Source organism: Danio aesculapii, chromosome 3, assembly GCF_903798145.1.
Source record: "Danio aesculapii chromosome 3, fDanAes4.1, whole genome shotgun sequence".
Taxonomy (NCBI): domain Eukaryota; kingdom Metazoa; phylum Chordata; class Actinopteri; order Cypriniformes; family Danionidae; genus Danio; species Danio aesculapii.
The window spans coordinates 22,498,345-22,515,230 of NC_079437.1; the positions used below are offsets into that span (position 1 = coordinate 22,498,345).

General features: G+C 33.5%; 1 protein-coding gene across 1 annotated transcript in view; it reads right to left on the minus strand.

Moving 5' to 3' along the window:
- Positions 1-16,886, minus strand: part of igf2bp1 (insulin-like growth factor 2 mRNA binding protein 1) — a 55,596-nt gene that overhangs the window by 22,231 nt on the left and 16,479 nt on the right. Inside the window, exon 3 of the mRNA XM_056453380.1 lies at positions 1,939-1,987. Within this exon, the coding sequence (XP_056309355.1) occupies positions 1,939-1,987 (49 nt within the window). The remainder of the gene's footprint in view (positions 1-1,938; positions 1,988-16,886) is intronic.

Here is a 16,886-nt window from a genome sequence, read left to right on the forward strand (position 1 = left end):
TAAACTGACCTAATTTGACATATTTTATGGTTGTGATCTATAGCTTAACTTTTATGAAAGAAGGCTTGATTGGTTCACGTGAGAAATAGAAACTCATAAATTCCTTGTTTTCTAGATAACAGGCCATCTGCAGCTCTAATCTGTTTTTCATTTATCACGACCCCCCACAATTCTTCAATTTAGCTTAAACCATGTCTCAAACTACACTACTCGGGTATGCATGATAACAGGTTTATGCAAAAAAAAATCTGTCAAACTGAATTACACCAAACCCAGTTGGCAACAGATCATTTTATGCCATCAATGTGTCGCCTCCTAGTGGCTGACGTTGGCACAAGTGGCTGGCAGAAGTGGGCCCTGCTGGAGAGGAGCCAAGAGAGACCCCGCCCCACAAGAACAACAGTCAGACAGTACAACAACCATCAGAAAACACATGCACTGTGCCACGCCCGCACACATACACTCAGACAGTGTGATGGTGTAATCTCATAATCACACACAGATCACCTAACCTGAATGACATGGATAAAACTCTGAGTTTAAACCAACACAGGGCACTGCCCTTGCCAGAACATGCCGGGAAAAGTCAAACTTTGCTACTCAAATTAAATAGATGCATTGCAAAAATGTAAAGCGAACTGACAGAACTGCATAGTTGTCAGTAAATAGCTATTACAATAAAGCTTTTTTTCTCTCCACGCAAGCTAAAATAGATACTTGAAAAAATGTTGTTTTATTTAATTATACTGTAATTGAATTTTTGTCAGGCTTCTTTCAGAAAACGGCAGATTTTTATTTAAAACTTCTGTTGAAAACTAAGCAAACCAGGTAAGTGAGCCATAGATCAAACATGTTTTAAGCATCAAAACTGTAGAGTAGGTGTAATTACAAATGACAAAATGTTATTATAGTGGTTGTATTTTTATTTACTTCATTATATACATTATCGGTCAAAAGTTTTGGGTCAAATTTATTTTAACTCATTAAAATGGTTAAATACTTACTTATTAAATATTTATTTATTACATATTGTATGTAGTTTCAACTAAATTTGTTTTCCAGTCATTCTTGCTTTTTCTCCTATTACCATTAATAATAATAATAATAATAATAATAATAATAATAATAATAATAATAATAATAATAATAATTAATATTAGAGTGATTTCTGAAGGATCATGCGACTCTGAAGACTGGAGTAATGAAGCTGAAAACTCCTCATTAAAATCACTGGAATAAATTAACAAGATAAAATTATAAACTACTTTTGAACAGTTATTTTATAGAGCAATAACATTTCACAATTTTACACTTTATACTGTATTTTTGATAAAAATAAATGCAGTGAGCAGAAAAAGCATTTTTAAACATTTAAAAATCATACTCACCCCAAACTTATATATATATATACACACACACACACACACACACACATATATATACACACACATTTATATTTATATATTTCTTTCAAATAAAAGTCTAGTACAGCTTTCATAATTACCTTTTTGTTTATTTTAGCACAATCAGTTAAACTCAATGAAAACAAGAAATATTTGCTTGGCAACTAGCTGTTGCAGTTTTTTTTTTTTTTTTAGCTAAACCCATCTTTAATTGAAGAGGAAAACTCTTGAAAAGGAAAAGCTACAACTTGGATGTCCTGAGGGTGAGTAAATTAACAGCAAATTATCAGTTTTAAGTGAATTATCTCTTCAACCTTTAGACAGTAACAGGCTGTTTTCTAGGTTAAACTTAAGATACTCCCTGAAACCATCAATGGGGAAGAATCATCAAGCGCTTTAGGGTTAAACTTTAATCTATGTCTGTAAAAACATCCTAAGAGCCAGCAGATGATTTGAGTGAAGAGCATCATTGTGTTGATTAAGAATAACTGTAGGAAGTCTTACTGTCGGAACAGACAAACACACCCAGACTCACCTCCCACTGCAGGTGTGGTGGAATGTTTCTGATCTGGAGTTTTCTGGTCCTGCAGAGAAAGAAATAAAGAGAAATGCGATTTAGACAAGTTGCAACATTACTTGAGGAAACAAGTGGCATCAATAAATTCTGTTCTAATTGACAAGAGCGGTCGCAGACACAGATATTTTCAACAAGAAAAAAAAAACTGCTCAAGTTTACACCCACAGTCACATAAAAACTAATTACACTAATGATATCTGGTGATTCAACATCCTCCAAATGTTGATTTACACTGACAGCTAGTGTTCTGAAAGGTCTTGGTCTTGTCTACATCTAAATGATGTAGAAAGAGATGCGTGGAAAGGGTGAAAGTCAAAGTCAGAACTGAGATAAATTCATCCGAACAGTGACTTCCATCATGAATGATACTTCGTTTTAGCTCTGACATTAAAATTTTACTTGCACATGAGAGGGAGTGACTATAAATCTTCAACACAGCAATCAGGTGTTGAAATATATATATATAATATCTCAAGTTAAACCATTGAACCATCAATGATATTTGGGTCCATTTACATACATATTTTATGCATGCATGGGGATTGAGGAACAAACTTGTTTGCACAAAAGATAGATGTAATCTTCCTGCCTTTTATATAAGGTATATAACAAAAACAAAACTGAAAGTGAAGGTTTAAGCAAATAAAATAGAAATTCATTATACAGAAAATCATATTTATGATCTTTTGTTACCAATAGATTTGTAGATTTGGCAAATTTGGACTGCTTTTGAGCAAAGAGTTATAATCAGGAATAAATAAGCAATAGCACAAGTTATAAACGCAAAATTCTCTGATTAAATTATATAGATTTGAATTTATTGTGCACTATCAGAATTAAAGGTACAAAAGCTGACCTCTTCTAAAGGTGCACTTTTATATCTTTCAGGTCCACTTTTGTACCATAAAGAAACATATGTATACCAAAAAGTACAATTGTGTACTTCATACTACCCTAAAAGGTACAAAAGTATACCCTACAGGTACAAAAATGTTCCTTTAAAGGCACCAATGTGCACCTGTAAGGAACAAATGTGTTCTTCTTGAAAAGGTACCAAACCAGTGACCATTTTTTGAGAGTGCATAGTGGTCATTAAATAATTACAATGAATTGATATAATTACAAAGAATTTATATAATTACAATGAATTTCTCCACACAAGCTAAAATAGATTTTTTAAAAATGTTGTTTTGTTTAATTATATTGTTATTAAATTTGTGTCAGGTTTCTTTGAAAAAAAGGCAGATTTACTTAAAACTTGTGTTGAAAACCAAACAAACCAGGCCTGTGAGCCATAGATGAAACACGTTTTGTTAAGCATCCAAATTGTACAGTAAGTGTAATTTCATATGATAAAAAGTTATAGTGGTTGTATTTCATAGAAAGTCATATGCATGACTTCTTTTGTTGCCAATAAATATGTAGGTTTCGCAAATTTAGACTGCTTTTGAACAATGAGTTATAACTGGTAATAAATGAGCAATAACTTAAGTTATAAATGCTAACTTCTTCGTTCAATTTTTAAAATTGAGGATTAAAAAAAGTAAAACAAAATGTTTCAAATAGAGAAATAATATCGACTTATCTAGTTTACAAATTAACACATTTTCCTGATACATTTAAGGTTTTATTCATTATAAACATGAGTTATATAAATGTATATCACATACCCATAGAAGCATGCATGCATTTCCCCTGTCTATATTTTAATATAAGACCTGACCAATCCATAACTTTGGCATGTCATAGCAAAAACTTTTCTGAACAAAATAAAAGTTAAACAATGTGTTGATTCAAGAATCACTTATGAATCTAATGCATGTCTTGCTAGATTTAATATAAGTTGGCATCATCCCCAAATTGAGAACAGAAGATGTGAGGTCAGTGAAAGTATCTCAGTGATCTGGAAATTCTGGAATCACACATTATTCATAGTTACAGACATTAAACACTGCAAAGATGCTTGGAAGCATCCGTCCTGCTCATGGTTTGTGGAAGTGGCGCGGGGCGGGCAGAGGAGAAAGAGAGAGAGAGAGAGAGAGAGAGAGAGAGAGAGAGAGAGAGAGAGAGAGAGAGAGAGAGAGAGAGAGAGAGAGAGAGAGAGAGAGAGAGAGAGAGAGAGAGAGAGAGAGAGAGAGAGAGAGAGAGAGAGAGAGAGAGAGAGAGAGAGAGACTAGACTAGACTGAATGGGTATATTGAAACTAAACACTGATGTAGTTTAATGCCAGCTGCCCCGGAAGCTTCCAAAATCATTGGTCGTGAAAGAACGAGAGTGAGAGATGGAAAGATAGAGAGAAAGAGAGAGAGTGCTAGTAACTACACCAATGAAATTGGATAAATAAAAAGAAGCAGAGACATAAACAAAGACAATTGAGAGTATCTTCTATAGTCAAATGAAGAACTTCAGCATGGTATCGGACCTTTAACATAACAATGAGGACACAAATGACACAAACATTTAAGCCCTCTGGAACCTCTAGAGGGCATAGCATCAAACTTCTAATGCAATGCATGTGTTTAGGATCAAGGAGGGAAATGGGTGCCAGGGGTCATGTGGGATGGGCCTGAAACCCTGCTCCGGTGACTGAGACCACAAACCCTAAAGACCTCTGAACTACGGAAGGTTGACGCCCACTGAGAGAAAATGGCGCCATTTGACCGCTTTCTAACTCGCTTCATGCAAATGGCGCCCAAAAGGGCCAATCAGGGAACAAAGAATCCAGCAAAGGGTGTTTCACGCCACACAGATCAGCAATACAAGCAAGGCCGGGCCAAATGAAACCAACTGAAATCATGCATTGTCTAATGTTCAAGATGGCCATGCTGGTTTGAAGGCCTTGGAGCTTCTTATTGAAGTATGTACTTAGTTTTTTCTGTATTTGACTGCCGACATGCAACTTGTCTCGAGTTTCATCCCTCGGGCAAAAAAGCACTGAAAGGTACAACAAAAGGCAAAGGCCACACAAACACCAGCAATCTGTTCGCTCTCCCACTGATCAATCACCTTGTTCCCGAACCCTTCCCCCAACCAGACGCTTCCGCATCCCACCCACCCACACTCACCACACACCCACAAACAGTTTTTCAAACCAACCCCCACTACAGAAAAACATCCCTCTTGTTTGGCACCTTTGAACTCATTTAAAACACATCATGTCACGTCCTACCAAATCTGACCAATCTGATTGGTCAGTGGCTTGAAAATCGCGGCCACATGAAAAGTTGGAGAACTGACACCCCTTTCTGTCTTTTTTAATGGTTTACGGCCGAGGACAGACTTTTGAGCACATAAAATGTCAAAATGAGGATGAAATAATGTTCCATATTTAGCCAAATAAAAATAAAAGACTTTTCTTCTGACATTTCATAAATATGAGAATGTGATCACACTAAACTTATTTTAAATGATTCAAAACATCTTGCAACTGGTGAAAACAAACTAAAACGCAGCATTTTAAATTTAACCTGTTGTCCACCATTCCAGAGACAGGAAGCAATGGATGATGGGACACGAACCACAAAATCTGTTAACACACTCACATTCTCCAAAAAGAGTTGCATGGGATTTCTCTGCATTTTATGGGACGGCAAATAAAAATCTATGTTTAGATTTGGCTTCAGATTAAACAGGAATCTCACACAGAAACACAGAGAAGTTCAATCATACAGCACTACACAGACAATAAAAATGGTAATAAAAAGGCCAAATAACAAGAACAGAAATGGACAAGAGCAGAAAAGAAAGAAACAAAAAAAGAAGAGATTCACTCCATATAACGGGTCAAAGGTGAGGGCTCTATAGGCAAGTGAATGGCATTAGGGGGAGGGTGTGTGTATGTGTGTACTAGGGTGAGGGTTGGTATGTGGTATTGTCCCATAGGAGCGGGTCAGCGGCATGTTACTGAAGTCCACTCCTATCTTGAACTTGTGAACATGAAAGAAAGCATAGATGGGACTATGTGGTTCGAGATAAGATTGAACAGTTCAGTGCTTTTATTCAATAAATCAGTCTAATTCAATCACATCAATTAATACGTAAATCTCACTCAAAATTGTACTAGCTGAGGCATTTTGCAAAACTGCTCACTCTACACTCAGCATCACGAGGAAAAAAAAGCACACATTAAATGGAAAGAACTATATGTCTTGACACAGTTAAGTACATTCAGTTCCTCCACACACACCACGCAAACATGCTTAAACATACAGAAACATTCACATCGCTAGTTACTACTCCTCAGACTGGTTTACAAAAATTAAGATTAGAGCTTTTAAAAAAACATTCAAAACAAAAACAGAAATTACTTCCAAGGTAAATAATGAATTCTGTAGGATCGTGAGACACTATTTTCTGTTTCTGAAAGCTAAAATTACATTTGAGAAATATATTTAAACAAATATTAAATATAAAACTCTTACAACTAATGTTTTTACTACTATTTTGATAAACATAATGCCTTGGTGAGGATTGCTTTAAATTATATCTGCATACATAGTATATCTTACTCTCACCAAGCATTTGAAAGGTAAAAATGATAAATACAATGTTTTTAAATGAGCCAGTCAAAGATAGAATGGGGTTATTCAAGCATCGAAACAAGACAAACTAATGGTTTAGTTAGTATGATATAGCTTTGCTATAGTTCAATTGTGTTGGCACATTCAGGGTGTCCTGTTTAGCTTTTCTTCTTGGTTTCCAGAAATCGCACATTAAAATATTCTAATCAAACAACACCTTATATGCCACAAATCCTGCCAGGCATATTTAGATATTTAACAGTGAAAAAAAAATATTCAAAGATGATTGCTTGGATTTACTATTTTTTAGGGTAAGTGGTTGTAAACAATTTATTTGGGTTGAATTAAGAAATTAAAGTTGAACATCACTAAATTTAATTAGTTTGTTTAAAATTCAACCCATACGAATTGTTTGCAAATATTTTGCAGAAATCCTTTTTTTTCAGTGAAGAATCATTTGTTGACTTAATAAAAAAATGTCTGTTAAAAAATTTGTGCTGCCCCAAAATACTTATAAAATTTTAGTTTTGATTTTCATTCTTTATACTTTGCTGTTATTTTTTAACAACCTTAAATTTTACCCATTGGTCAGCAAGAAAATTAATCATTTAAAATATACTCCTCAAAAAAAAGAAAACTCCAAGTGTTCCCTTTATTTTTTGAGCAGCATATTACAATGCCTTAGCATTATATATATATATATATATATATATATATATATATATATATATATATATATATATATATATATATATATATATATATATTAGGGTTGCACGGTTTACTGATACTATGGTAGTATAACGATACTATGGCTCCAAAATACTGGCAGTGCCACTGTACATTGTAAACGGTAGTATCATCATTAATGGTTTATCTGCAATAGATAATGTTGTATGTGGAAAAATCACTAAATGCTCAGACATTTGTGCAACAATAAATCATTTAATTTGAATAGTCTGTGGAGCCCTTTAATGTTGGAAAACTGTGTAGAATTTGCACCTTTTATGGTAGCCTATCGCACGTTTTCTGACGATTCAGTTCAAATGCACATCTGAATTGATTCATTTCTGTTCCTGTTAATATGATTAAGTAGCTACAACAACCACAACAATGTCCTTAAAAGAACGACTCACAAGATGAAATTTGGATTACTTTAGATTGTTACCTGATAAGACAGGAAAAAAAAAATGGATGAAAAACCCAAAATAGCAACAGGAAACAATTTTTGACCACTTCATACAGACTAATTTTGTTTATTTGCTATTTTTGTTTTATACATATTTACTAAACAAATTTTATTTGGTGTATTTTTTGTTGGTCATTTATCTACTAAAAAACAAAAAGAATGAATACATTTTATGTGAAGTGAGGTGCAAATAATATTTTTTGGCTTTAAGGGAATTATGAATTAAATTCAAGTAGGCTTATTATAACATACAGTATTTCTATTAATTTCCTTTAAATCTGCTTCATAATTTGAGTTATGAATTACAGTATTGCAATACTTGGTAAAGTGACACATCAGCTGATATAGTATTGTAAGATCAATGGTATCGCGACAACACAAATATACATATACATACATACACACACCACTTCATTTTCTACAAGAGTATATAAAATAAAAAATATATTTTCATAAAAGGAAAGGTTTTTTTTTTTTTTTTTGTATTTAATTTTTATTTTTATACAAAAATCAGACACCAAAATGTCTCAGCTGCCCTGAAGAAATCAGCAGGGCTTTCATAATCCAATGCAGACACTTTACATATCTTACATTCATAAACACACTATAAAAAAAAACTAGAACATCCAAAACGCACACAGTAAAGTCATCCAATTCATCTCTTTTTTCCCACCTCAAGTACATACCAATGAAAGGTACACTACCGGTCAAAAGTTTGGGGTCAGTTTTTTTTTTCATGTTTTTTAAGAAAATTCTGTTCACCAAGGCAGCAGTTATTAAAAGTAAAAAAAAAAAAAAAGGTTAAATTGTTAAATATTTATTAAAATTTTAAATAACTGCTTTCTTATTGTATGTAGTATCAAATAAAATTATTACTTTAGTCATTATTGTTATCATTATTATTATTTTATTACAATTAATAATAATAATAATAATAATAATAATAATAATAATAATAATAATAATAATAATAATAATAATAATTAATATTAGAGTAATTTCTGAAGGAAACTCTGAATTCTGGAGTAATGAAGCTGAAAATTCACCTTTTTTTGTTTGTTTTAGGGGTTTTCACCTTTAAATGACAGGACAGTGGAGATTAACAGACAGGAAAGTGTGGGGAGCAGAGAGTGGGGAATGACCGGTAAAGGACCCCGAGCCGGGAACCGAACCCAGGTCACCGCGAGCACCCGGGCGCTATATGTCGATGCACCAACCACTAGGCCACTGGCGCAGACGAAAATTCATCTTTAAAATCACTGGAACAAATTATTAAATTAAATGATAATCTACTTTTGAACAGTTACTTTACAGTGCAACAACATTTCACAATTTGTACAAAAATTTTCATTAAATAAATGCAGCTTTAATAAGCAGGAGAAGCTCATTTTAAAACACTTAAAAATCTTACTGACCTGCTCTGCATGGTTATATGTAAAATCTTTTTTGAAATGCAATGTAAATGACAAAGTGATTAAATAAAACTGCTCTTCTTGAACACACACAAAGTGCACTCATGTTTGAAACAAACAACCCAACAGCGCAGAGAACAAACGTGTCGCCCTGACATGAAACGCGCATACAAACTCCTACACTGCAAGCACACACAGAAACACACTAGTGCACGCAAACGCATGTCTGTAAGATGCACTGAAATCCACTAAAGTACTTTTGATGAGCATAGGCCAGTCAAAAAAAAGAAAAAGAGACATATAATACAAATGTGTGTTGTCGTGGATAATAAACGTGCTTCCCAAAACATTGCTCTTCAGTTGGTCATAATATAAAAATGTAATCATGTCTACTTTACAAGCTTTACAACACAAATATTTTAAAAACTTCAGACACTGGTCATCTTTTTCAGTCAAGTCTCTCAAGTCTATATTGTTTTATACATGTCAAAGCAGCTTTACAAAGAAAACATCCAAAAAATCAAAAATCAGGTGTGAACTTTGCGTGAGCTTGAGAAATTTGGAAATCGGAAGAAAGCAAAGACATGCTAGAACTAAATGCAAGCATGAACTAAACCACTTTATTTTGTACCCAACAATATCATAATCATCATAATGGAGATTTGATCATGACCTTTAATGTGATTTGTACTTTTGCATTAGTGTAAATTTAGTAAAATGTTTCCCTTTTGGAAATACACAACACAAGTCATTCAACTGTAGCAATCAGCGATACAAAATGAAGTAATCTAACACTAATTAACTATTCACGCCGTACGATTGTGTGAGACGTCCAACAGGAAACAGCGCACACAGGAAGTCAAAAATCGCCCAAAGTCTCAACCCTCAGTAAGCAGCTTCCTGTCTCTTGCTTTCAGTCATTTCCACCTCAGCCAACCAGAGGTGAAGTTGATTAAAAAAAATAGGGGAAGATAGGCTGAGAAGAAAAAGATATACAATATACCACAAAGGAAGAAGCAATCTTCTCGTATACTTAATTCTTTCATTTATTCAGCTCTCTCTCTCCCACACACACACACGTATACACTCGTATATGCGTACAAAGCTTTAACTCTTTCTATACAGTTTCTATACAGAAATATGATGACAAAAGAATTCTAATCCTCTCAAGAGGTTTTTTGACTATATGCAGTGTGTAGGAGAGATGCATTTTGTTGAGCAATAAATCAACCTTAATTTCTTGCTAATTTGTCAATATATTCAAGTAGTAAAAACAAATGTATACTTGCATAGCAAATAAATTACTTAAAAGAGATCTAATGTAACATCATAGCAGCTTTTTTAACATTTAGGGGCTACAAATACTTCAAATTAAGCATGCATAACCCATCATGCATTTGTGCATTTGCTCATGCAGTTGATGAAGTCAGTTTGATTTCTTTATCAAATTACATTTAGAAAGGGATTTATATACATAGAAACCATAGTAAATGCCTACAAAGCACACTTTAATGTCATAAATACCTTTATCCTACATCGTGTACACTGGACAAACCTAAAGCTCTCAAAGCACTTTCAGCATAAAGATCCTGCTTGTAATCACTGTAATTCCACCCCAGCCACTCATGCACATATGTTTTGGTCTTGTATAAAGCTTAACTGCTTTTGGGACACTATTTTATATCTGTTTTTTTTTTTTTTTGGGGGGGGGGGGGGGGGATTGGGGGGTATATCTATCTCCCCTTGCTCACTGATTGCCATTTTTGGGATTTTTATCTGTCATATAATCTTTCAAAGACACAATCTGATTGCATGGCTTTTAGTGTGTTCCTGGTCAAATGTCTAATATTGCTTAAGGATCAGAAACCTCCAACCCCAACACAGTGGATCTTTGATGTCCTCTTCTTCCCAAAGTTGGAAAGAATTAGACTATCTAAAAAGTTCATCTAACCAGTTTAAGAAAATTTAGGATCCATTTAGAAAATATATCCAAGATGTTTTATTGTCAAATGTAGTCGAAGACCTTGTTCCAGCAAATTGATTCCATTTCCTTTCTAAATTCTACGAGTGTATTGTGTGATACAGATTGTAGTTTTTGTTAAGCCACATTATTATTTACCTTTTTTTTTTTGTTGGCATGTTTTTTTTCTCCATTGTATGCGTTGAAGTTGATACTATTTTTAAATATTAATTGTTTTTTTCTTTTTTATTGTAATTTGCCATAAAATTAATAAAAGACTTTTTCATAAAGAAAAAAATAACATGTTTAATCTGTTTGAAAGTCCCTTTTGTATTTGACACACACACACACACATACACACGCACACGCACACACACAGTATTCTTATAGATAATTTCTTTTAGTAAGCTGTATAATTTAAAAGTTATGGTGTATTTATATAATATACTCTATGCATATGAATGTAGAAATTAATTTTACAAAAATACACAAACAAAAAATATGAAATTTTAAATGAGGGAGAAATATATCTGCAAGGACAGCAAAGCCGTTTAGAATTTGGAATGTTTCATACCAAGTAGGGGTAAACATCAAGACATGTTATTTTTAATATATAATAATTAAATTAGACTATTAAATTAAACCTAATCACCATAAAACAAATCTTAATAGCTGTTCTCTCCATAAGCAATACTTATATTTTTATACAGTGCTCAGCATATAAGTACACCCCTCACAAAATGTATCTAAATTTATATTTTTAATAGGAAGCTATACAATATTATATTTGTGCATATACATTAGATTAGCCAGTACTGAAGCCAAATCTGGAGCTTATACAACAAAATAACTTACAATAACAGTCCAAAAACTAGTACAGCTAAATTTTTATGTTAAAAAAAATTTAAATACAAATTTTAAAGAGGAAAAAAAAAAAAAAAAAGCAAAAGTTTTGTAGGTTGTAATTTTTTTTTTTGCAATATTTATCTTGAATTTTATTGTATTAACTTTCAATTTCTAAAGATGTCTGGTGACTAAAATATTATTTTAATAAATATATCTGTTTAATAAATCTGTTTTGATTAAATGCACCAAAATACATTGCCTATATTCACTGAGAAATAGATAAAAATATTCATTTTCAAAATGAGGTGTAATCAATTATACTGAGCACTGTAATTACTGCACTTTATCAATAAGTTAAATATACAAAACCCTGCAAGTTAACAACCTGACATTCATGATCTTCCCTGAGAACCAAAAGAACACTCAAGAAGACCACACAAGTCACCCAATAAAATAATAAAACTGCACATACATATGTGTAAACACCCATAACTGAACCAAACAATGCTGATCATCATGACACACTAAGGTAAGACACGAAACAGAAGTTCAGTTAGCAATCTGCAAGTGAAGAACCGTACAGCAAGGCCTCCGCAGCCAACGCTGAAAATGGCGGGTAAGTGTGGGAGGGGAAGAGGCGGTTCCCTCACTCCACACACCTCCCTTTCCCGCTCTTTGCGTAACGACGAGCCCACAGAGGGACGTTCTAAGCTGCTTAAGGTTTGGATGGACATTGAGGTTCCTCAAGCTCCTGAAAACATCTCGGTAATGAAACCAGGGACGCGTTTCGGTGGCTGTAAAGGATTCCCTCTCACCCTGGGCCACCAGATGCAGCGGTTTCAGGCTCTCTGAATGGAACAGCAAGGGTTAAGTCATAAATCAAAGTGGTGTAGAGAGTAGCAGCAATGGTGAGACAACTTTACCAGAAATAACAGAAGTCCCATCCCCCCTTTTTCCTGCCTTCATCTCACTGTTTCTCATTCCCTCTCTCTCTCTCTCTCTCGATTCCTCCCTGTGGAGTTTTCTGCTCTGCATTACCTGATAGGCCTTCCCTCCCCCTCGCCGCGCTTCTTTTCTCTCCTTGCCCTATTCCTCCGAGAGGTGAAAGGTCACTCCAAAAAGCTTAGCAGTCAACAAATGCTGATGCAAGCCATAACATACCAGAAGACAGCTAAGGGTATATACAGATGAAGTCAGAATTATTAGCCCCATGTTTATTTTTCCCCAATTTCTGTTTAATGGAGAGAAGATTTTTTTTCAACACATTTCTAAACATGATAGTTTTAATAACTCATTTCTAATAACTTATTTATTTTCTCTTTGCCATGATGAGAGTAAATAATATTTGACTAGATATTTTTCAAGACACGTCTATACAGCTTAAAGTGACATTTAAAGGCTTAACTAGGTTAATTAGGCAGGTTAGGCATGTTATTGTATAACGATAGTTTAGACTATCAAGAATATATAGCTTAAAGAGGCAAATAATTTTGACCTTAAAATGTTTTATAAAAAATTTAAAACTGCTTTTATTCTAGCCAAAATAAAACAAATAAGACTTTCTCCAGAAGAAAAAATATCAGACATACTTTGAAGATTTTCTCGCTCTTTTAAACATAATTTGGGAAATATTTTAAAAAGATGAAAAAAATTAAAATTGGGGCTAATAATTCTGACTTCAACTGTATATTAGGAGAGGCACTGCTTACTGCTGCCCACAATGAAACAATGTATCATATGTGTAACATTGTATAACAATGAAGCCAATACAAATAAACCCCCTTCCTTTGAATGGTGCAATTGAATACTGCTCATGGCCAGCAGCATTAGTGGTGGACAGTGTGTTTTAAAGAGTTAAAACAGAGACTTCAAGTGCTTAAAATAATGAAAAGTTACAGATGTTTATTCAAATGCAATTGATTCTAGGCATGGGATGATCACCATTTTCGAGGTTTACCGTGGTTTGAAATAGTCAAGGTTTTAAAACCGCTAAAACTTTCTGCTTTACCATTCCCACAGAATATTTAAGGACTTGTTTTCTGTTTTTTATTGACTATTTTATTTAGTTTTTCAGGGCAACAGTACCTCAAGCAGCAAGGAACACATTCATTTATTCATTCATTCATTCATTTTCTTTTCAGCTTAGTATCTTTATTAATCTATGCACATCAAAAAGCTACTGGTCAGCCCCCAATTTAAGATACCTTTGAAAACCAAACTGCTTATGCACCATCATCCAAGCATGCTATAGACCTGAACAGTGCAGTGGCTTTACTTTATATCCAAAGAAAAGATATCCTAAGATGCCTTTTCAAGTTGTGAAGAAACTAATGAAGACAGCAGAAGTCAATGATTTATTTTAATTATTTAGCCCGACATGTTTACTGTTGCAAAATACTTTAAATGCTTCTTAACATAAAATATATTGTGTTCAAAGGAGGAAAATGTACCTTTTTTACACAGACATTAAAAAGAATATATTTCAGAGCAGTAATCACAATACTGTGAGACCATTATATTTTTATGCAAGGTTATCAAACCGTCAGAATCTTATACCAGCCCATGCCTAATTGAATCTCAATTAAATCACCACAAAAAAAAAAGAAAAAAAATTTTGAGTTTAAATTTCATTCATAAAAGATGAATGAAAAAAATACAGTTAAACAGTTATATAGTTAAAGAAATGAAAAACATTTCATTCATTAAAAATTAACAGCTGCAGCAGAAAGATTCATTCATTTTCTTTTCGGCTTAGTCTCTTTATTAATCAGTAGTTGCCACAGCAGAATGAACTGCCAACTTATCCAGCATACAATTTTAATTACATTTTTTACTTTTTCTGTATCTTTATGGGTAAAGGAGAAGATTTAAATAAAATATATTCTCAAATATAGTTTTATATACTTACAAAAGGATATGAAATGCAAGTGAATAACCTTTGTAAAAAGTATTCTAATATTAGATTTTACTAACTAGATTATTACACTTCATTGTGTAAAATAAACCACACTTATTTTGACATATGCATAACATCACACATGGGTGATTACACTAAATGTACAGTGCTCGGCATATATAAGTACACCCCTCACAAATCTCTCTTTTAAATTCATATTTAGCTATACATATTATATTTGTGCATATACAATAGATTAGTCAGTACTGAAGCCAAATCTGGAACTTATACAACAAAATAACTTATGATAACGGTCCAAAAATGAGTACACCCAAATTTATATATGTTACAGAAAAATATTAAATACAAATTTAAAAAGAGGAACAAAAAAGAAAAAAAAAGAAAAAAGCAAAAAACATTGTAACATTTAGTTGAAATTTTGTAGGTTGTAATTTGTTTGGCAATATTTAGCTCGAATTTAATTGTATTTTCTTTCAATTTCTAAATATGTTTGGTGACTAAAATATTATTTGAATAAATATATCTGTTTAATAAATATGTTTTGTTTAAATGCACCAAAATACATTGCCTATATTTACTGAGAAAGGGATATAAACATTTATTTTCAAAATGGGGTGTAATCTATGCTGAGCACTGTATATATATTTTAAAGTTATTAAAAACCTACTGCAGACAAATTGCTAAAGCCTAGTGGTTTGAAGGTTAGTAGCCAAGTATAAAGAAACTTAAAATGTTTCAGGTTTCAAATACGATTAAGACCATATGCTTTTGGATAAACTATATTTGCAATGAATTAAATTATTGGTTGTCATTTGTAAATGTTGGCAGTTTGACAGGTTTGAATGAAAATGGAACAAATTTGAATGTATGTAAAGAAACACCGAAATGCATAAAATATATCTCTTTCCATTCAAGCATTCAAACGTAACAGAAGAGGAAGTTGGCATTGTGTTTCATTGATTTGCGTCAAGCTTTGGACCGCTGTAGAGCACAGAGAGTTAATTTTTTATGCTACTGGCAAGCAGAAAAATCTGAATAAATATTTCATAGCCCATGTAAAAGTGACCAGTGACTGTAAAGTGTCTTTCTAAAATGCATTTGATAAAGTCAAAGAATTGAGAAGCACGCCGTGCTAAGTTCAAACCTCCACAGACACATACAATTCTGAACAGTTGGAAGAACGTAAGAGACCCAAACTTTAAACGAGCACTATACTTTGCCCTTCAATTTATGTGAATTTATGCTCTTTTTATCTAGGAATATTATTTTTATTTTGCTTTGTTAAACTCACAGATCTGAGAATAGCAGTTGTGCATTTTTCAAATAAAAATATGCTAAATAAATATTTAAATTAAGACCATATTCTCATCTGCTGTGCACAAATTAATGCACCAACTATTTAATCAATTATCCTAAAGGTATAGGTTATTTATAACAAAGAGATTGTTGAGTTTAGAATCATTAAACAAATTAATCAAGCACCATTACTTTTTACGAAGGTCTAACCAGATAAGCAACAGCACAGGGAGCCCACTTTGCTTTTGACTGCAAATTTTTAAGCATGTCAAAGTGTGCAGGGAGCAACATGCTCAGCTGAGGAATGCAATGCCTCTAAAACGGCAGCCGGTGGGGGTGAAGCGAAGAGAACCTGAGGTCTTTCCTGCATTATCATGTGAAACACCCCTCCCTCTCATCCGTCATCCTCTTTCTCACTCTCTCTCTATCTTTCTCTTTCTCCCTTGGCCATTTGAGTGAGAAGGGAAGCCACAGGAATAGATGGGGGGAGAGAGAGAGAGAGAGAGAGAGAGAGAGAGAGAGAGAGAGAGAGAGAGAGAGAGAGAGAGAGAGAGAGAGAGAGAGAGAATTTCATCTCATCAACAAAGAGTTTTGTCTGCAAGTAGTTCTCAACCTTGCATCCCAACCTTTGACCCCAATGTGGATGGGGATTGCTCTGGCCAGGACTTTTAAAAAAGCCATAGGGCAGGGTAGGGCAGGGGACTGGGGTTACTAGCAAACAATTGAACTTTTCAAAGAGGCTGCAGATTATGCTGAGGTATGGTGGT